This window comes from Citrus sinensis, chromosome 9 (assembly GCF_022201045.2).
Source record: "Citrus sinensis cultivar Valencia sweet orange chromosome 9, DVS_A1.0, whole genome shotgun sequence".
Lineage (NCBI taxonomy): Eukaryota > Viridiplantae > Streptophyta > Magnoliopsida > Sapindales > Rutaceae > Citrus > Citrus sinensis.
The window spans coordinates 24,061,027-24,082,430 of record NC_068564.1 but is presented as its reverse complement, the minus strand read 5'-3'; the positions used below and the strand labels follow the sequence as shown (position 1 = coordinate 24,082,430).

Here is a 21,404-nt window from a genome sequence, read left to right as displayed (position 1 = left end):
CTACTCGACTATTTTTCTTTCATCTTTCGGCGCTTAACTTATCATCGGCTTTGCAGTTTACTTTAAAAACTTACAACCCCAAGAGCAAGGCAACCAAAAATATTCTCTCTTTTCACTCTCTTTCGAAATTTCAATTCTTTTGCCCAAACAAAATTTATAAATTGTTGTAGATTTTGTAGCAGCAGCAGCAGCTAACTATTGAAAGAAGAGAACAACAATGAACCCTATGGACTTGCTCCGATCTAATCTCTCTCGGGTTCGGATCCCCGAACCGACTAATCGTATCTTCAAACAAGAATGCTGCGTCTCCTTCGACACTCCGGTATTCCTTTCTCTCTCCCTCTTTTGATTTTCTATTTGTTTGTCGAGAAAAAAAATTAGAAAGGGGAAAAACATACTGTTGAAAGAAGTTAGTGGTTAGTATTATTGTTCTGTTCTGGCTTTTGGTTTGTTTGACTGATGAGGAAAAGTGCGGAAAGTAATGAACTTGCTAAAATTTAAGAGAATTTTCTTTTGCATTGCTATTCGGAGGTGGAGTGATGCAAGCTTTGCTTGTCTTGAGAAGAGCATTAGATTTATATTATTATTGCTCTTGAAAAAAGTTGTTGGTGTTGTTATTATAATCAGAGGTTACCTCGTTTTACTTGGAATTGATCGGCAAATGATTGTGCTCTTTCGTTTTGTGCTTTATGATGGTTATGGTTCTCGTTATGGATTTCAGAGATCTGAAGGTGGGTTGTTTGTCGACCTGAATTCATTTCTTGCTTATGGGAAGGACCATGTTGGTTGGAACTTTGAGAAGACTGGGAACCCTGTTTATTTACATATTAAGCAAACGAGAAAGCTGGTGGCTCCTGAAGATAGGCCTTCGAAGAAACCAACTCTCTTGGCTATAGGTGGCTTATTCCTTCATTTTGACAAGGCTATTAAGTGTTTGAAATTATATCTTTTCTTGGTTGTGAATAGATTCATGTCTGTCTCTCTCTTTCTTGTTTGTATGTCTCTATACCACTTTTTGGTTGGTTTTTTGATGCTATGAATGTAGTCGGAAGTTCTTAATGGAAAAATATCAATTTCTGGTAGAAACACTTAAGTTTGGACAGAAGCTTAAAGGTCTATGGTGAGCTAAGGGTTACAAATACAATTTTTTGTAAAAATTCAAACCAACTTGCATTGTTATATATTTTTCTGAATGTGCAAAAGTGCACGTAAAAGGACAATTATGACTACTTCAAAGATTAGAGGTAGAGACTAACTATTTGTACTAGGTAGTATAGGAGTATTTTTGGTCGGTGGATGTCCAAGTTCCCTGAATTTGTTTCATTTTGAATTTTAGGAATACTATATAGAAGTGAAATTAGAAGTTCATGTTCTTCTACAAGAATATCTGAATTCCTTGTGATAAAGTACCTTATAAACAAGGGAGGCTGGTGCCATTCTGAGTACACTTGGTTATTATCTACTTCGTAGTTAATGCTTACTTTCTTTATGTTTTTGACACAGAGATGCTTTTCTTGAACAGAGGTGTGTGCGATAACTTCAAGAACTTAAGGGATTTTTAATTAGAAATCTGAAATATCTGATTCTCTATTAACCAAATGTCAACTAAATGATAAAACATGTCATAGGATAACTTGCCTGATGAGCAGGTCAAATATTGTAGCTTTATTTCCTGAAGAACCTTTCATTGGTGAAAAGAAAAGTCCTGTACAATATTGTTCCCATTAAAATTAAGTTTCAGACTGTAATTAAACCTCATATTGGAGGCTTGAACTCTTGAGGGTTTCAGAGACTCTAAATATGCAAAAATTACAGTTTGGTCCTTTCTGCTTTGCTATGTCAAACAAACATCTATTATTGTAAAAGAAATCTAATGTTTATCTCATTGATTTAGTTTTTCCATTATTTATTTTGTTGTTCTTGTATGTGATTTATGCATAATATCCGTGGTTTCTTGCAGGTGTTGAGGGGGGATTTGACAACAATGAAGCCGAATATGATGAGACTCACAGTATAGTCATATTGCCTGAATATGTTACTCTTTCATACCCTTCTGTGGAGTTGCCAGAGAAGGTAATTGATCTTTTTTGGGTTTTTTATTTTTTATGTGCATTATTTTACGTTTGATGTTGAATCCTTTCTTGCATCTGAAGTAGAGATCTTAGAATATATTTCTTGTTAAAAAATGCAGGTAAGATTGGCAGTTGATGCGATTTTAATGGCTGAGGGTGCCGAGCGAAAAGAGCAAGTTGCTGCCTGGACAGCTGATAAGAAGCAAACCAGTGCATATGCAATGAATTTGCAGCAGATAGACAATGGTGTTATCATCCCGCCGTCTGGTTGGAAATGTGCTAAGTGTGACAAAAGGGATAACCTCTGGCTGAATCTTACTGATGGAATGATACTGTGTGGAAGGAGAAATTGGGATGGAACTGGTGGCAATAACCATGCTGTTGAACACTACAAGGAGACAGGCTACCCTCTTGCTGTAAAGCTTGGGACAATTACTTCTGACCTGGAAGGAGCAGGTAATACTTCATTGCATAGTGAAACATTCTTCTATCTGCAGTTTTGTGCTTTTTCTTGCCTCCATGCATTCTCTGCGATGACATGCTCAATACATTAGTCAAAGCTATTTAGGGTGCATTTGGGATTGAGGTTGGGCAGCTGTAGCTTTTAAGCTACGGTACTAAAGTGTTTGGTAAACACTAACTGCTGTAGCTTGGAAGTTATATTAATATGATTTTCCACTTGTATAATAGAAAATCTATTATATCTTTTATAATTTTGTTAAAATTATTAATTAAAATTTGTATTTACTACATATTATTAATTTTTGTTTTGTAGTCACAACTTTTTTTCCACAGCAGCTGTAGCTTAAAAGCTACAGCACCTCAATCCCAAACGCACTCTTATTGCTTCAGTTTTAGAAATTTTGTTGAACCTTCGAATCAGCATGAAGAATATCAGTTATAACTCCTGTGGGACTATGAATTGTCTGGTTATATTGCTCCATTTAAACAGTTAGTAAATGCTGTATACTGTACGCTTTGTCCTGATATGAAGGCTGAACAAATTGTAGAATAAAAGGATGTTTGTATTAAGGTTTGCTTTTTAACTGGCTGCAAGGGGAAATTGTTTAATACTACTTAGTTGAAAGAGCCATGCTTTATCTCAAAAGATCTGGTTCATCTTCCAATTTGCCTAGTGGGCATTTAAAGTGTTAATTCTCATGTTAGGTTGTAGATACCAGAATTTTGATATCTGACCACCAGATTGGTTAGGAAGAATTTATTGTGGTGTTTAATTAGTAATCAGTACCAAGAGATGGGCTGTTGCAGATAATTTTTCATCTACATAGCATTTATTGTGTTGAAAGTACCAATCGCAAGATTTGTTAGGAAGAACTTTTTGTGGTGTTTAAGTAGCAATCAGAGGCAAGAAATGAGCTATTGCAGATAATTTTTCATCTACTTAGAATTTATTGTGTTGAAAGTAAAAATTAAATGCTATGTAGTTGAAATGGTATCTGCAATAGCTCATTTTTTTCTCTCTGACTGTTAGTTAAACACAACAATAAGTTCTTCCTGATCAATCTTGTGGTCAGAGATCGAAATTTTTATATATATCTATATGCACCAGGTTCATTTCCAATGCATATTTTTGAATTGGTAACTGCCATTTGATGCTGGAAATTGCTTTGGCAATTTGTAAAATCCGAAGCTAATGACTTGCTAATAGTTTAGTGCTCCTTCTGCAATTAGTTTTGGTTTGAGGTTTTTTGAGGATATGTTCTGAGATGTGGTAAAAACTTATCATGGGTATCTTATCGTGGCAGCTCAGATGTTTTCTCCTATCCAGAGGATGATAGTGTTGTGGATCCACTTTTAGCTCAGCATCTGGCTTTTTTTGGCATTGACTTTTCATCATTACAGAAGGTTAGTTGTTATTGTCAGACTACATTTGAAGTCTATTATTTGTTTAAACATGGTATAATTATTGGAATTCGATGTTTGCTACATAAGCTACTTGTTCATTGATGTATTTATGCTGTATCTGGCTTTAGGTCTGTCGTTGTCAGCCTCATGAAGGTACTAAAGAGTTCTGATATTTTGTTTATAACGAAAAGAATATTTTCAATTTGTTTTGAAAAATTAAAATACATGTTTATACCAGTTAAATTTGAATTTTTTTAGTTTTTATTTCTTTCAAATGTCTGTATTGATATGTTGGCATGCTAAATTCTTGGCTATCCATAGTAATTCGTTGATATTGAGTTAGTGTTGGTTTGGCCATTTATTTTTACTCTGGTGGATTTATTCGCTAATATAATTCCACTAGATTCTAGACCATATTTGCTCCAGAGTTAATCAAGTATTCAACTATTATTTTCTTACAATAATATTTTTTGTGTCTGTTTTAATGTCAATCTATGTTTCTTTTAAGACATTTGAATTTTTGACCCTTAGATTATATTAGTACATAGATGCTCAGATATGTTTTGAAATTGATCTCTCTTTCTTATTGGCAGACGGAAATGACAACCGCTGAAAGAGAACTTGACCAAAATACCAACTTTGACTGGAATCGCATTCAAGAAAGTGGACAGGATGTAGAACCACTTTTTGGACCCGGATATACAGGACTTGTAAATCTTGGAAACAGGTAATGCTGGTCCTTACTGGGTGCTGTTTGGGAACTGTACTAAATAAAACTTTCTTTCTAATAATTTTTCCCCCCTTGCAGCTGCTACTTGGCAGCAACTATGCAAGTTATGTTCTCAACACATGCCTTCTGCACACGGTGAGTTCACATTGCGCTAATTTGCATGTATTGAAGTCTCATGGATGACTATTATCAACTAAATCTCAGTTTGAAAATTGCTTAGTTGTGCTAATTTAGTGCTGTTTCTTTTGTGATTATGTCCTCAGTTACTACACGCAGGAGCCATTAAAAGCCGCTTTTGAGGCAGCACCTGCTGATCCGACTGTGGACCTAAATATGCAGTTGTATGTAATTTGCAACTCATTTTTGTTTCTATTTCTAATCTGTTATTCTGATGATTTTGGTGGAATTAATTTTTCTACTTGCAATGATATTTCACTTCTTGGTTCCTGGTGAGGAAGATTAATTGGTGACCCAAAATTCCATGTGAACCATTTATTTTTGTTTTTGAACATTTGGAACTAGAGTATCTCTTGTTTCATATTCCTGTGGTGAACTACCTGATTACAAGCGACTAAATATATCAATGCTTTCTTCTGGTGTGGCAGGACAAAGCTGGCACATGGTTTGCTGTCTGGAAAATACTCTGTTCCAGCACAGGAGGTACAGCAGCTGTTGTCATGTCAATTTATTTTTGTCATTATTTTTTTCTCTTCTGCCCTGCTGTTTTACCTTTTGTTTAATTTCTTCTCCAGAAAGATGCTGCTGCCAATGCTGCTACCACAACGGACACAGTAAGATTTCTGCTGAACCTTTTTTTCTTTCAAATGCTGAATTCTGTTCTTCGAGATTCTTAAGTTGCACCCACTGTTACTGAATGCTTGATAAATTGTTTCCGGACCTTGATGTTTTAAGTCAGTCCTTGACTTTAACACTAGATGTTGAAGGGGCTCTCATTTATGCAATTAAGCTAATTTGTAGTTGCTTCTTCTTTGTTACATATTCTCAAATGCATGCTTCTGTCTGCCATCTGCTTCATGTTATGCCATCATCTATTGCGTGGCTATTTACTATGCATTCCAAGGATTTCAATTACTTCTTGGAAAAGCTTTTTTGTCATCTACTTTTCTTACATCTGTTTTGATTTTTTAATTGCATTTTTTCGTGCACACATCCTGTTAGTTTATTTATGTACTTTTTTTTTTATGGTCGTTATTTTGACATTTTTGTTTTTCTTTTCATTGCTTTTGGTCCACCTGAATATTCAGAAACAGGAAGGAATACCTCCTCGTATGTTTAAAGCAGTAATTGCTGCCAGCCATCCCGAATTCTCTTCCATGAGACAGCAGGTATGATAATCACACATTTTTTGTTCCGTTTACCACAGTGGTGGGTTGAATATCTGCAACTTGTGTTCGTGGTTCTTCTTAGTCTTCACTTTTTTGCAGAAGTAATATAAAGTTTGAATATGTAAAACAGAATTTGGTTAATTTGTACTGTAGCAGAAATATGCTAACTATGACATATAGTAGAAAAATGATAATGATAATGATAATTCAATGAAATATGTTGTTGAACATTTTCTTAGCCCCTAGTATGGATGTAGTCATTATTGTAGAGGGAGGGTATTATATGCCAATGCTGTGATCATACAGTAGTCATGAGTATCAGCTAGGTGGTAGAACTTGAGCTATGGCTTTTGGTTTTCTGACATCTCTCATGGGCGGCATTACCCTTATGTTCAAGTGTCTCACATGGATGCTTGACATCTTTTTGCATGTAGGACGCTTTGGAATTCTTTCTCCATTTTGTTGACCAAGTTGAACGTGTTCATTCTGGAAAACCCGAAGTGGATCCCACAAAGAGTTTCAAGTTTGGCATTGAAGAACGTATCTCATGTCCGTCCGGCAAGGTTGCATATAATAGAAGGCTTGATTACATTCTTTCTTTGGGTATTCCTCTGGATGAAGCTACCAATAAAGGTACTTTGTATGGCCATCTTTTTTTGATACATTATTCTCTCAAATAAAATCTAATGATTCTATCATTTGAGAATTCAGAAGAACTGGCAGCATTCCAGAAATTGAAAATGGAAAGGATTTCAGAAGGGAAGGATGTGTAAGTTTAATGGTCCTATTCTTATGCTTCTTCTTCTTCTTTTTTGTCCTGTTAGAATTCTTGTTAAGCATGACTTGTTCTGGCAGAACTAATGAGGAGATTGTTCGCCCGAGGGTACCTCTAGAAGCATGCCTATCAACTTTTTCAGCTCCAGAGGAGCTTCCTGACTTTTACAGCACTGCCTTGAAAGCTAAGACAACAGCCACCAAGTAAGATTTGCAACCTGTCAAAGTTTTCTGTGACATTATTTCAGTCATGGTGATATTTGTAGTAGATATTAGATTGGAGTCAAATTTGTCATGGGCCCAGACAGGCATGATTGTAGATGCCAAATTTTATTGGAGTAGGAAGTCAAGGGACTAAATCCTCTCTTATCGATCTTGTAGAGATGAGTTGATTTTGTTTAATTTGTGTTTGTGCAATGTGTGGAGTATGGTAAAAGATAAGTTTGGAGGTTTGTAGGCTGATTAAAAAGCATTTTGTGTGCAGGTCTGCTGGTTTGACTTCATTCCCTGATTATTTGGTGTTGCACATGCGGAAATTTGTGATGGAGGCAGGCTGGGTTCCCAAGAAGCTTGGTACCTTTCTTGTGCTTCATTATTTTAATTGACATTGAAGATACTTATTAATTGGTACTGTATTTGATTATTCCTCTTGTTCATCACTATGTCTTTCAGATGTTTATATAGATGTTCCAGATATCATTGATATAAGTCACATGCGCAGCAAGGGCCTTCAGCCTGGGGAGGAGCTGTTACCAGAGGGAGGTATGTCATAGTTTCTAGATTTTCATTTGTTCTGTGTCTCTGTCTTCACTTTGTAACTTGAGTTTTGGCAATTAATGAGTTCTTTTTCTTCTGAACTGCTATGTTATGACCTGATTTGAGACGCTGTCAGTGTGATCCATTGCCTGTAATGCCACCCAATTCATGTCAGTTGAGATTACAATATAGCTGGCTTAATTAGAATTTAAGATGATTGAGAAATTCTTTGGCGTATGAGAATTCTCAAATCCTGTGATGTCGTTGGCTTTTTGGTGATTTGCTACTTTGCCTTTCTTGCTTCCATGATCTCCAACTTTAGACAATACTTTTACATTCATCTTCAGGGCTTGTGCGAGTGAATCGGTAGGTCAGTAAAATGGTATCTCTTCTAGATTTTGTGGTCAAAATTCAATGGTCTGAATTTTTAGCTTACCACCTCTCTTAGAACTTGGGGCAGCAATTTGTGTCTCTCTTTTTCTATCAGCCGGCAGATTTGTCTTTCTTCTCTTTTTGAGGTAGTGTTTTTGTGTCCTCTAGTGTTTTTGTGTCCCCTTCCTGTCTTAGTTTTTACTGTTTAGGAAGTGTTTTTATTCCCTATGTGAACTTAAATAATATTTATGTCTGAGGTTTCCTTACAGATTCCTATTTTGTTGATTAAAATGAACAAGAAAAGAATGAAAATAAATAAATAAAATCATTGATAATGTATCATCATGTATATTGCCCAGGGCCTGAGGATGAGGTGCAGTCAAATAAGCCTGTTGCCAACAAGGATATTGTTTCCCAGCTTGTGTCCATGGGGTTTAACCATCTTCATTGTGAGAAAGCGGCTGTGAATACCTCAAATGCTGGAGTAGAGGAGGCAATGAATTGGTTACTTTCTCATATGGATGATCCAGGTATTTTGATTCAAGCCTTTTCATTGCCTTGGTAAAGCGTCCTGTTTCTAGCATAACCTGGCCCTGAGAGTTGCTTAGATTTTGCTATGATAATTGATATTGATACAAGCTTCTTGTTTCAGATATAGATATGCCTCTTTCCCAAGAGACACAATGTGCAGCAATTGACCAATCAAAAGTTGAGACTTTGCTCTCATTTGGTTTCTCAGAAGAAGTTGCTAGGAATGCATTGAAGGCATCGGTAAAATATTTTTAGCTTCTCATTTCCTTTCATGAATGGGAAGTCTATTTGATGAAATAGTTTTCAGTGGTTGTGGAAAGTCTGTTTCTTATCCGTCTTAACTTTTTACAGGGTGGTGACATTGAAAAAGCAACAGATTGGATATTTAACAATCCTGATGCTTCTACTTCCTCGGATATGGATGCTGCTACTTCAAGCACAGCACAAACTCCAGCTGACGCTGGTCTTCCAGATGGAGGAGGGAGTAAGTTTCTTAAACATATTCTGGCTTATTTCATTCCTAACCTTTATATGCTTTCTGTATTGCATGCAAGTTTCGCAAACAATCACTGTGAAATTTTGGACTATGTACTAACAATTTTAGCTGTAGCTTTACTTTGTGTTAGATGCTTGCCTTACTGGAAAGTGTGTCTGTTACTTTTACTACATTAAGCATATTTAGTATATTTAGGTTAATTATTTGAATGAAAATGTATGCCTTTCGTGATTGTTTAATCACATTTATTTATTTTGTTTACTTCAGAGACTAGAGTGCTCTGAAGTCAGTTGTCATTGGGTTGCCTGTTATTTCATTATGATGATTTTAACCATCATTGATGGATTAACTGATTTGTCCTTGATTGAAGTGCGTTAACACTTTTAATTGATAATTGAAGTAGAAAGTTAATAATTGAAGTGCGTTGACACTTTAATTGATAGTGATTTTTTCTAAGTTATGGTCCCATTTAACCTATTTATATTACATTTGTTTGAAGAAATTGTAACAATTGTTACTCAATCATATTTCTGCTTACTCTTTATGATGACTGGTCGTTTTAACTTAAAAGCTGTCATGCAGAATACCGGCTTTTTGGAATAGTGAGCCATATTGGAACCTCTACACAATGTGGCCACTATGTTGCTCATATCTTAAAGGATGGTAGATGGGCTATTTTCAACGATAACAAGGTTGGAGCTTCTGTTGATCCACCTAAAGAGATGGGGTATTTGTATTTCTTTGAAAGGCTTAACAGCTAATTTTGCAAGGCAGAATGATGAAAGACGGGAAATATTTAACAGCAAAAAGAGATGGGGGTAATATGGTTCTTGGAATTCAGCAGCCAGCAATCTTGTGCTCTAAGCCTTGACATGGAGTTGCTTGCCCGTGCTTCAAGCATGAATTTTTTCGATGTGCTGCACAATTGTTGTTGACTGTTTGTGCAGCCAGGTGTGCTCGAGTAGTGTACCTATACCTGACCCCCTTTCTTTCTTGCGCATACTAAGTATTATATTATTTCCTTTTTCTTGAATCAAAAGTTGCCAACAATTACTTGTAGCTGAACGGTAATGTTCACATTTTTGTACTATTAAGAGGTTTCTCTGTTCAGACTGAGTTCTCTCTATAGATTTGCTGCTTTTAGTTTGTTTCTTTCATTATACATTTATACTCCCCCTCTCTCCTCTTCATTTCTCCTGATCATGCCCAGTATTGATAAAATTGATGTTATATTTGATTTTTCCTATTAAGTTCTAAAGCTGGCCTCGTGCATGTTTCAAGCATTCGACGAACGGAAACGAAGCCAATGGTGGGTTTCATAGAAAAAGTGAAAAACAGGCTTTACTTAGGCTAGTAAACTTGGGCAGGATTCTATTGGTTATGATGTGACTCTGCTATTGACCTCGATGGCCATGGTTGACAGACAAACCCGAGTCTGGATTTAACAAATTATACCAAGCATTATTCTGTAATTCAAGTATAAATAATATAGAGAGGATATCCCAGAGAACTTGCTCAAATTTGAGAACAAGCCGCAATTTGGGCACTGACTATTTTGCTGCCCTGTTCTTCTCATCCTAAAATAGTAAAACGACATAATATAGTGTTTAACTGGACAGTAGTCAAGTCATTAATATCTGAAATATGTATTCCATAGGAAAGAGATGCATGCAAAATTCAATCAATTTCGGATCAGAGCCGCAGAAGCCCCGAAAGCTGTACATATTCGTAAAAAGCTAGTCAGGTTTCAGGTGGAATCAATATCGAAAGCAATGCAGATTCAACCAATTTCAAGTCAAATCAAAAGTTAATTTCAATGTCAAATCGAAAGCCATCATTCAAAACTGTACGAGCCACGAAAGCAGTAACCAGAAAGAAGAATTTGAAACGACTGTAGTATCCGAAATAGAGTTAATTGTATCAGGTAATCAACTTTGTTTACTGCTCCTTATTCTTACTCCGGATGCTTCTCTTTCTGTGCCAGCAGCTGGAAATAGGAAACGAGAAGAATCTCCTCCTTTCAGTGCGAGCAGTTGGCGGTCGGAAAAGAGAGGAATCGATGGTCAGTCTCGTTTCATCAATATCGAGGTCCCACTTGAGTTCAAAGTCCATCGATGTCCTGGGATCAGCTTCTGGTTCACCCTGCATTGTCTGGATGCCCTGTCTGTCGGGGAAAGAGCTTGGGGTTTCGATGTCAGCTTCTGAGCCCTCCTCCATTGGCTGCTTGCCTGGTCTGCGCGAGAACGAGCCTGAGATTTCGGAGTCCGCCCCCAGCACGGTTTCATCTTCTGGTTCCTCCAGAGTCTCTGCGATCTCCTCCGTTGGCTGCTCGCCTGGTCTGAATGGGGACGAGCTTGACGCTCCTCCAGCATGAGATCTCGGTGCAACCTGATGTGACCAAGGAGACGAGCTTGAAGATTCTGCAGCATGAGATCTCTGTGCAAGCTGAGGTGGCCTAGGAAACGAGAATGAAGATTCTCCAGCATGAGATCGCTCTGCAGACTGAGATGGTTCAGAATCCTTAGCCGTTCGTGTTGCTATAACCCACCACCACTCTTTAAAGTCGTATAAACTCCACAACTGTTGAGCATCATCTAAATTCAACAACACATGAAAGCCTCCCACATCCGACAAAAACTCTTCATTTATTTCCTGAAACATCTTTTTCCTGCAGCACATATGATCCAGCATCGTACAGAAGCTATCTAGACTATCCTGAAACAATCACAGATTGCAAAGCTCATCAAACTACTCTGTTACTCCGCACAGCATTCTGACTTAGAATGCAAGTTCATATGTTACAATCAATAAAATCTAGTAGTTATACTTCATCGACATATGTACTATCTATAAGACTCTCTCTGCATCTCTTGGCATCAGGCCTTTCACCATTCTCATCTCGAAGCAGAAGTTTGCAGACGTGAACAAGAGCTGCCGCCGCAATCACTGAAGGCTTGCATGACGCAAAACTGAGGTCTGTCATAAAAATGAGGCAGTTGATCATATATTTAATTTACTCAGCAGAAAGATACAGAATTCAGGATGAAATTCGTGTTGTGTAAGCTTGCTAACCAGCTTGTGCTTCGATTATGATGCGATTGACATGTCTTCTCTTGATGCCTTTTGCGGAGCTTATATTTAGGAAGAATGGAACAAAGTTTACAGCCACTACGGCACGCGACCTCCATTCAAGTCCATTGAGAATCTGAAGTTCCATATTCAGTGCATGTTTTGAATAGTTCCGGGGCAGATTGTTTCCTGCCTGTTAACACATCAATAAACCAGACAAGTCAGAGAAAAGAGTTCAATATTTGAATTGAACCTGAAAATTTTATGCACCAATTAGTTTGTACTAATTCACCATGAAATCACTGAATGAGAAAGATTGGTCTCTCAGCTTCCAAGCAATGATTAGGCAACAATTGGCAGCAAGAACTAGATCATCTTCGACATTTCCTAGCACCTCCTGTTCAAAGAAACTCAACTTAATCAGCACAAATCACAGTCTCAAAATCTTACTAATAACTCATAAATTTCTGAGTTTCGATTCGGAAATACCGGGAGCGTATGTTTTGAAATGAACCGATCGAAGTAATTCAATGCAAGATATGGTATGTATGCGTTACGTTTATTGGATTTTGAGTTCTGCATCCAACAAATGATACATCATCAGGTAAGTTCTATTCATTAAGAAGCACAAAAAAAATATTAACTCCCATTTTCTTTTCTCACTTCTCTAGTTCTCTTTCAACCTAACAAAAAATTCATTTCCACTTATTCATCAAAAGAACAGACTTTGTAATCAATTCGTTCACACTCTGTTCATGGTTCTTTAAAGGAAAATAAAACAGTAAAATAGAGGAAATAATACAACAAAACAGGGGAAACAATTAAGTTCTTTCATCAACTTCCTTCTTATTTCATTTTCTTAATAGCCAAACAAACTTAACTTGTTTCTTAATTTTCGCACCAAACAAACAAAACCGAGAAGATTAATAAATCAACTGAACAAAGAAGTACTTTCCAAGAAACACCATTTTCATTTCTTTCCCCTCGATTTTATTTTCTCAACATTTTTGCCTAGTTTTCTTTCTCAGCAACCAATCAAAAAAATTCATCTCAACTTGTTAATCAAAAGAATAGACTGAGTAACCAATTTGTTCGCAGCCATTTTATGATTCTTTTAAGAGACATAAAACAGGAAGCGATTAAGTTCTTTCATCAGCTTTCTTTTTTCTTTCATTTTCTTAATAGCCAAACAATCATCCATTTTTTTTATCTAAATTATTCATAACTTTCCCACCAACCAATCAGAACCCAGAAGACTAAGAAATCAACTGAACAAAAACCATTTTCATTTCTTATCTCTCAATCTTCTTGGGAAACAAACAGAAAGTAAAGACCAAGAACTGAGAAGCAATTACTTGGAGGATCACTTTTATAGCTCTTGGCCTCAAGAAGTTGGCCTCGTTGATATATGCATAGCCCGCAGCAGGCATAGACTTCTCTTCAACATCGAAATACTTCACAAAATCTGGGGCAACATTATGGAAATCCATTTTGAAAGAAGGGGAGAAAAAAAAAAAAAGATTCAGTGTTCTTGTTTGTTCGCAGAGAAAAGAGATTAAATGCAAACAAATGAAATGGATGAAAGATTCAGTTAATTCTGGGTTTATATAAGCTATTCCTCTCTCAAGAAACTGTTATGCTTTCTCTCTCTGGACAGTTAAGTTAGTTGTTTTCGGCGGGTCAATTTTTGAGCTCAGTTTGGACTTACTTCTCTCAGGCTACGTATTTCTACAGTTGTTCTGGTGTCTAATAGAAATTTGCCACATCAGTAATAGAATTATAAGTTCAGTTCGGATGCTAATCAAATCACAGATCCTACTTAGTGCGAATGATGGAATTGTTTGTATCACTTTCATGATCTAAAAATGTATGTCAAAATCTCGTCGGAAAAATTAGATTAAGCATAATGCTTTTGCCAAATTTTGTTTCGAAGATTTCCTCGGAAAATTCCTAGCTCTCAGTCTCAACCTTGTTCAGCTTTTGTACTTAAATTTCACAGTACAATGTTAATTTAAGATCCCATAATTCACAAACTACAACTTAAGATGCTTGGATAAGCTTATGGCGCTATTAAATGTACAAGAAGCAGTTTTTTTCTTCAACGGAAAAGAAAAATATGTTCAATCAACTTCAAAATGCAATCAATGTATCCATGGAAAGCTTTGAAGATTCTATCAACATTATTGTTGATGCTGAAATCTGCTCGCCTTTGCCTGACCAGATTTTTACACCAACGTTCACGTTATCAATAATGAAGATATTAATTCTTTCTTGCTTCGGCGACTGCTCCAGCCACTGACGTTGGAATTATTCCTCTTTTTCTCACTAAGCCTGCGGTCACAAAAATGGATCAGAGACGCCGGTGGTTTTGCCGGCGTAAACCCTCCGATGCCTAAGTTAGCACAAGGTCTACGGGAAAACGGTGCAATTAAGATCTAAATAATTGCTTAGAATTGGCTCACTCTCGGTATTGAAAAAGCATCTGGATACAATTTGGCAGAGTTTTCCCTTCTCTCAGTTTTTCTATCTCATTCTTCATCGATTTCTTCCTCTTTTATAGCCGTCGTTCGTCCCACATTTCCGTTTACCCTTTATCCCTCCTTTTTTGGGTGGTGGTAGCCCCTCATGGGACTCTAACTGCTACATTGCGGGCAAACGTGGGATCTCGCGTCTCCTTCAACGGTTCTGGGAAAAGCGCAACTACCACGATTCTGTGGGATCGTGTTCCGCTTTTTTTGGGGGATGAGTATTGGCTCGGTGTATACTTCTGGTCGGTTCTTGTCTGTCCCCGTGTTCTGCTCGTACCATCTGGCTAAGGTGATCCACGCCGGTGTGGAAATAGTGGCATGGCCGACCTGGTGCTTTTATTTACTTAACACCAGTCCCCCAGTTTCTGGTCTTGCGAGTGAAATGAGTTGAGAATAGAAACTGATAATCAAATCTTACCAACCCGGGGAGCTTCTCATCTAGTCTTCTGTTTTACCGGGACGGATCTGAGGTACCATGTTTCTTCTGGGGAGATTCCGACCTGAGCATGGGCCTAACTGAGCATGTCCATTGCATATATAGGCTTGCATCTAGCCTGGTCTCTGGTAACGGTTAGTGACGTGGCATCTCCAGACTCTTCGTATTTGAAATTTGAAACGACGGGCTATCTGTCCTCGATATTCGGTGAATTAGCTGGCATCTCTATCACTTAAATGCTTTCATTTCCCCCTTTTCGTTTCAAATCCCTAGACTTAAATCATCACGTTTTGCTGTTCATCTCTCCGTCGTTAACCAACCCCCTCTTTGAACTTTACTCATACTTCTCGTGTCCGGAGTATCCACTTGCTAGTTTTTTTCTTGTCACGGCCGCGCTATCAGTGCCAGTTCAATCCAGGTATTGTTTTTTACTTCTTCTCTAGTTGTTGTTGATTGGGTTCTGTGTCACCCCTTTTGTATCCGTATACTCGAGTCTGCTTTGTTTTCTTTTGGGATTCCGATATGTCGAATCAGAAAAGGAAGTTGATTATCGAAGAGAGTGACGAGGAAACAGGGGACTCAGACCTTAATTTGTCAATACCCATTGAATTTTTACGTCCCTCTAGTAGCGTAGGCCCCTCCCATGGTAGGGATATCCTTGAGTACCCACGCCCCTTAGTTGTTTCTCCCTCCCTCGAAGTAGAGCTTGTAGGGAATAGAGGTGGACATGCGTCGGGCTCTAGTGAGAACAACAGCTTTGATGGGGTTGGGGTCCCTGAAGGAGTTGATGATGGTGAGGGGAGCAGTTCTGGGCCGAGCGTACCCCCTCAGAGAAGGAACCTCGGTCATAGGGTAGAGGCGGACTCGTATCCTATTGACTACATAGCTTGTGCCACCACCCAAACTGATCTGTTCAAGCTTAGGAACCTTTACAACATTCCTGAGGAGGTACTCCTGGTAGTTCATGGGAAAGGTGATGTTCTTAGTCGGCCTCCGCGGAGGTACGTGACGATGCACCTGGAGAGCTTCAAATTAGGAGCTCGGCTGCCCCTTCAACGTTATTTTGCTAAGATCCTGGGTGGTATGCACCTGGCCCCAGGTCAGCTACATCCCAACGGGTGGAGGGTTTTCTCAGCTATATTTGTGCTATGGGAGAGGTGCGGATCAGAGGAGCCCTCCCTTGTTGAAGTGAAGCATCTATACCAGCTGAGGAGTAGCCCGAGGGAAGTAGGCTGGTACTATTTCATGTCGAGCTCTGCGAAGAGGAAACCAATCACCGGCTTCCCCTCATCATACAATTGGAAGAACAAATTCTTCTTTGCTGGGGAAGTTGGTGTCCAGCAGCTCATTCGTTGGGTGGTAATATTTACCTTCCAACACATTTTGTCACCCCAGGTCGTCCATTTTTTGTCTATACTTTTTCTCGACTTGTCATTTATTGGGTTCTTTAACCTTGTTTGTTCTTTCAAAATCGTGGGGTTTGATTAAGGAACTTGAAGACCGACCTTTGCTTCAGGTGGAAACTGCTCTGGTGAACGCGTCAACCTGCCAAGATCTCCTGTCACCAACAAACCTGGTCGGTTCGGGTCTAGTGGACATAGCAGTCGGAATGGATAACAAGATTCTTAGCGCTCTGTCCAGAAAGCGTGGTCGGGCCCCAAGCAGCTCCAGCAACCCTCCTCCTCCTCCTGCAAAGAAAACCAACGTCGGTCCTTCCAAGGCTCATGTCCCTGCTCTGCCTCCTCATCCTCCTCGCAAGAGCGGCGGGGAGAAAACTGCGGACAAGAGTTCTGAGGTCAGCACTCGTTCTGGGGACCGATCCTCTCCTCTTTCGGCTAGTGATCAGGGTGACTACTTGACCCCGTATCAAAGGGACTATGGGAAGTCAGTGGAACCGAAAATGGTCCAGGACATTGAGAGTATGAATCTCAGTGAGTTGGCTAGTTCCGTCCAACAGGTTTCCTTCAAGTTGGCTACCATAGTCTCTTGTTATAAGAACAGGATCACGCGCCATGAGAGGAAGTTTCAAGCTGACAATTAGGACTTGAAGAAGAGAGTTGAGTCTGCTGATCGCACGAATGAGAAGCTGGCCGAGCTGAATAAGTAAGTTACGGAGCTAGAGGAGAAAGTTGCAATTGCTGAGTCCACTTCCTCCAAACTTGAGGGCGAGTTGGGTGACCTGAAGTCTGATCTTCAGGCTACCCAAAGTGAAAGAGATACTTTGAGGACCGCCCTTGAGGGAGAAATCAGATCCCTGAGTGAGCAGCTGGCGGAGGCGAAAGGCAAATCCGCTGACGTGGATGATCGGCTGGATGCCGAGTACAACTCTGGGGTTGCTTTCAGCTACAAGTGCATTATGTCCGTGCTTAAGGAAGAATATCCCAAACTGGACATGAGGAAGCTAGAGGCTGGAGTGGAGAGGTACATGGCTGAGGCTGGCTAGGGAGATAAGGAGCAGGGTAAGCAGGATTAGGTGGAGGCTCCTTTGGATATGGTGCATGAGGGGGAAGCTGGGGGATGTGCTTTCGAAGTGGGTCAAGGGTCCGTGCTTCCTCCTCCCGGTATTGCTGATCTCCCACCTCCTGAGATTGCTGACCCTTTACCTTCCGAGGTTGTTGATCCTTCAGCTGCTGGAGCCGCTGACTCTCCTAATCTTTAAGTCTATTTTTGTATCAACTCTAGATTTGCATTTGTTTTGTAAATAATTGAGCATTTATGAATTTTTAGATGTTCTTATTGGTTTTCTTGTCTGGTTTTTGCTCATAGATTGTTTCTGCAAAATGATTGGACAACTTATCAGATTTTGCCTGCTGGTACCTTACTGAACCGAGCAGGAGTAGGCATTTACTTGCCTTAGTAAAACTTTTGTAAAATTAGCTGCTGGTCTTTCGTTGAACGAGCAGAAGCAGGCACTTACTTGCCTTAGTGAAATTTAGAATTAGTTGCTGGTCTTTCGTTAACCGAGCAGAAACAAACACTTACTTGCCTTAGTGAAATTTAGAATTAGCTGCTGGTCTTTCGTTGACCGAGCAGAAACATGCACTTACTTGCCTTAGTAAAATATTCATAGAATTAGCTGCCGGTCTTTCGTTGACCGAGCAGAAGCAGGCACTTACTTGCCTTAGCAAAATTTTCGTAGAATTAGCTGCTGGTCTTTCGTTGACCGAGCAGAAGCAGTCACTTACTTGCCTTAGTAAAATTTTCGTAGAATTAGCTGCTGGTCTTTCGTTGACCGAGCAGAAACAGGCACTTACTTGCCTTAGTAAAATTTTCGTAGAATTAGCTGCTGGTCTTTCGTTGACCGAGCAGAAACAGGCACTTTCTTGCCTTAGCAAAATTTTTGTAGAATTAGCTGCTGGTCTTTCGTTGACCGAGCAGAAGCAGTCACTTACTTGCCTTAGTAAAATTTTCATAGAATTAGCTGCTGGTCTTTCGTTGACCGAGCAGAAGCAGACACTTACTTGCCTTAGTAAAATTTTCGTTGGTCTTGCTAGCAGGGGGATTTCATGCTGAATTCATTTTTATTTGAAATTTGAATGTATTACAAAAATACAGAATATATGCATGTGCATCAAGCCATCATACAATTAACAAAAATAACTTATTAAAATGAGGATTTAGTAGAGCACTTCGCTTACTGGAAATACTTCTTTAAGTGCTCGGCGTTCCATGACCTCTTCACGTCTCGTCCATCTTGGTACGCTAACTTATAAGCTCCTGGTCCAGTAGCTCGTATCACCCTGTACGGGCCTTCCCATTTCGGGCCAAGAGCGCCATGGTTAGGATCCCTGGTGTTTTGGTTCACCTTCCTAAGTACACAATCTCCTGCTTGGAACTGCCTCACGCGTACGTTCTTGTTGTAATAACGCATGATCCTTCGCTGACACTGGGCCACTTTCTGCGAGGCCCCTTCCCTTTTCTCCTCAAGCAGGTCCAGGCTTAAGCAGATCTGCTCGTCATTTTGCTTCTCAGTGAAATATTCCGTTCGATGTGTCCCCACTCCAATTTCTGCTGGGATTGCCGCCTCATGACCAAAAGCTAAAGCGAACGGGGTTTCCCCTGTGGCGGTTTTGTAAGTTGTCCGGTAGGCCCATAATACTCCTGGTAGTTCGTCAACCCAAGCTCCATTCTTCTCTCCCAATCTAGTTTTCAGGAGCTTCTTTATTACTTTATTGGCTGCTTCCACTTGTCCGTTTGCTTGGGGGTGTGCGGGGGTGCAGAACTTCAGATCCACCCGCAAATTTTGGCAAAATTCCCTGAAGTTGCTGTTATCAAATTGCCTCTCATTGTCTGTAATAATAGCATAGGGGATCTCGTATCTGCAGATGATATTCTTCCAAATAAAATTCATTGTCTTTCTCTCCGTGATTTGGCTGAGGACTCCCACTTTTACCCACTTGGTGAAGTAGTCTATTGCCACAATTGCATGTGTCGCTGCTCCTCGGCCCTTAGGTAACAGACCAATCAAGTCGATTCCCCATTGAGCGAAATGCCACGAGGATGTCATAGTGGTCAGCTTTTCTGGGGGTTGTGCAGGAATCTCAGAGAAGCTTTGGCAGGTTTTACAGTTCTTTGCCATCATTTTCGCATCCTGGTGCATGGTTGGCCAGAAGTATCCTTGCTGAAGTGCCTTAAAGGCTAAAGTTCTTACTCCCGAGTGATTGCCGCATATTCCTTCATGAATCTCTCTCAGTACATAATCTGCCTCCTCATCATCCAAACATCTCAAAAGGGGCAAAGTGAACCCTCGGTGGTACAACACTCCATCTAGTAGCGTGTACCTCGCTGCTCGGCATTTTAATTTCCTTGCTTGCCTTTTGTCCTTTGGTAAGACTCCATCCCGGACATATGCGCGAATCGGGTCCATCCATGATTCTCCAGTGCTTACTCTCATCACCTCTACCTCTTCCCCTATATTTGGTGAGGTCCTTACCTCTAGTGGAACCGACTTAGGTAATTTCGGATCTGCAATTGCAGCCATCCTAGCCAACATATCCGCTCGGTAATTCTCATTTCGGGATATCTGCTTTACCTCCACCTCTTGGAAAAGCCCAACCATCTACTTTGCCTTCTTCAAATAAAGACCCATCTTCTCTCCCCTTGCTTGGAACTGATCATTGAGCTGATTACATACTAATTGGGAGTCCGCTCGAATTTCTACCCTCTCTGCTCTTAAAGCGTGTGCAAGTCCGAGCCCGGTGATAAATGCTTCATATTCAGCTTGGTTGTTTGTGAGCTGAAATTCAAACTTCACTGCATACGTTATTTCGGTTCCTTCTGGGCTTCGTATTACAACTCCTGCTCCGGACCCTTGCTCACTACATTATCCGTCAACCATTACCAGCCACACCCCCTCTGGTTTCTCATTCTCTATCGGTTGCTCCTTCCGAATTTCTTCCCCTGGCTCAGCTCGATCTACCATAAATTCTGCCAGAGCTTGGGCTTTGATTGCTTATCGGGGCCTGTAGGATAGGTCAAATTTTCTTAGCTCCACGGACCACTTTACTAATCGACCAGATGCATTTGGTTTTTGAAGTGTTTACCGAAGGGGGTGGTCAGTCATCACAATAATCTGGTGGGCCTGAAAATATGGTCGGAGTTTTCGTGCTGTCGTTATTAGAGCCAGTGCCCATCTCTCCAACAATGGATATCTGGTTTCTGCGTCTACCAGGGCCTTGCTTGTGTAGTATACCGGGTGTTGCTTTCTTTCTTCTTCCCTGACTAAAACTGAGCTGGTAGCCCATTTAGAGATTGCCAAGTACAGAAACAGCTGGTCACCCTCTCTCGGAGTTGATAGTAATGGGGCGCGGGTCAGATATTCCTTCAGCTGCCCAAATGCTTCATCGCACTCTGATGTCCACTCCATCTTTCTCCCTTTCTTTATGGTTTGAAAGAAAGAGTGACATTTATCTGTGGCCCGCGAGATGAATCGGTTCAATGTTACCAACTTCCCTGTAAGGCTCTGCACCTCCTTAACTGTCCGTGGGGACCTCATTTCTGTAACCGTCCGTATTTTTTCTGGGTTGGCCTCAATCCCTCGGTGGCTCACCAGGAATCCCAAAAATTTACCCGAGCTGACCCCAAATGCACATTTCTCCGGGTTTAGCTTCATTTCATACTTTTTCAGTAATTCAAAGGTTTCTTCCAAGTGTTTCACGTGATCCCTCGGTTCTTTGGACTTTGTGATCATATCGTCCACATATACCTCCATAGTATGACCGATCAAGGGCTTGAAGATCTTGTTCATCAACCTTTGATAGGCAGCTCCTGCATTTTTCAGGCCGAAAGGAATCACCCTGTAGCAAAACAAACCCATGTTAGTTATAAAGGTGGTGTTCTCCTCATCCTGCTCGTCTATAAGTATCTGGTTGTATCCCGAAAAGGCATCCATGAAGCTGAGCAGACTGTAACCCGCTGTTGAGTCCACC

The 21,404-nt window shown here is 40.0% G+C and overlaps 2 protein-coding genes across 2 annotated transcripts; both read left to right on the top strand.

Annotated features, from left to right (window-relative positions):
• Window positions 1–10,059, top strand: LOC102621591 (ubiquitin carboxyl-terminal hydrolase 14). The gene is made up of 20 exons (XM_006464596.4): window positions 1–322; window positions 722–896; window positions 1,961–2,073; window positions 2,192–2,528; window positions 3,844–3,938; window positions 4,532–4,665; window positions 4,747–4,803; window positions 4,932–5,009; window positions 5,274–5,328; window positions 5,421–5,459; window positions 5,934–6,014; window positions 6,449–6,647; window positions 6,726–6,783; window positions 6,870–6,992; window positions 7,273–7,361; window positions 7,461–7,550; window positions 8,276–8,446; window positions 8,569–8,687; window positions 8,799–8,931; window positions 9,526–10,059. Exons 1-20 carry the CDS (start codon window positions 218–220, stop codon window positions 9,702–9,704), a joined length of 2,430 nt encoding a protein of 809 aa, XP_006464659.1. The 5' UTR covers window positions 1–217; the 3' UTR covers window positions 9,705–10,059.
• Window positions 10,060–15,498: 5,439 nt separating this feature from the next.
• On the top strand, window positions 15,499–17,419 carry LOC107175559 (uncharacterized). The gene is made up of 3 exons (XM_052434105.1): window positions 15,499–16,335; window positions 16,466–16,933; window positions 17,174–17,419. The coding sequence occupies exons 1-3, from the start codon at window positions 15,499–15,501 to the stop codon at window positions 17,417–17,419; spliced, it is 1,551 nt and encodes a 516-aa protein (XP_052290065.1).
• The last annotated feature ends 3,985 nt before the right edge of the window (window positions 17,420–21,404 follow it).

What these genes read in the sequence shown, in the direction of transcription:
- LOC102621591 (XM_006464596.4), top strand. Translation starts at nt 218, where the DNA reads ATGAACCCTATGGACTTGCTCCGATCTAATCTCTCTCGGGTTCGGATC. An exon ending in CTGTGGAGTTGCCAGAGAAG is followed by an intron (nt 2,074 to 2,191) that starts GTAATTGATCTT and finishes TAAAAAATGCAG; the next exon opens with GTAAGATTGGCAGTTGATGC. An exon ending in CTTGTAAATCTTGGAAACAG is followed by an intron (nt 4,666 to 4,746) that starts GTAATGCTGGTC and finishes CCCCCCTTGCAG; the next exon opens with CTGCTACTTGGCAGCAACTA.
- LOC107175559 (XM_052434105.1), top strand. Translation starts at nt 15,499, where the DNA reads ATGTCGAATCAGAAAAGGAAGTTGATTATCGAAGAGAGTGACGAGGAA. An exon ending in AGCAGCTCATTCGTTGGGTG is followed by an intron (nt 16,336 to 16,465) that starts GTAATATTTACC and finishes GGTTTGATTAAG; the next exon opens with GAACTTGAAGACCGACCTTT. An exon ending in TGGCTAGTTCCGTCCAACAG is followed by an intron (nt 16,934 to 17,173) that starts GTTTCCTTCAAG and finishes TCTGATCTTCAG; the next exon opens with GCTACCCAAAGTGAAAGAGA.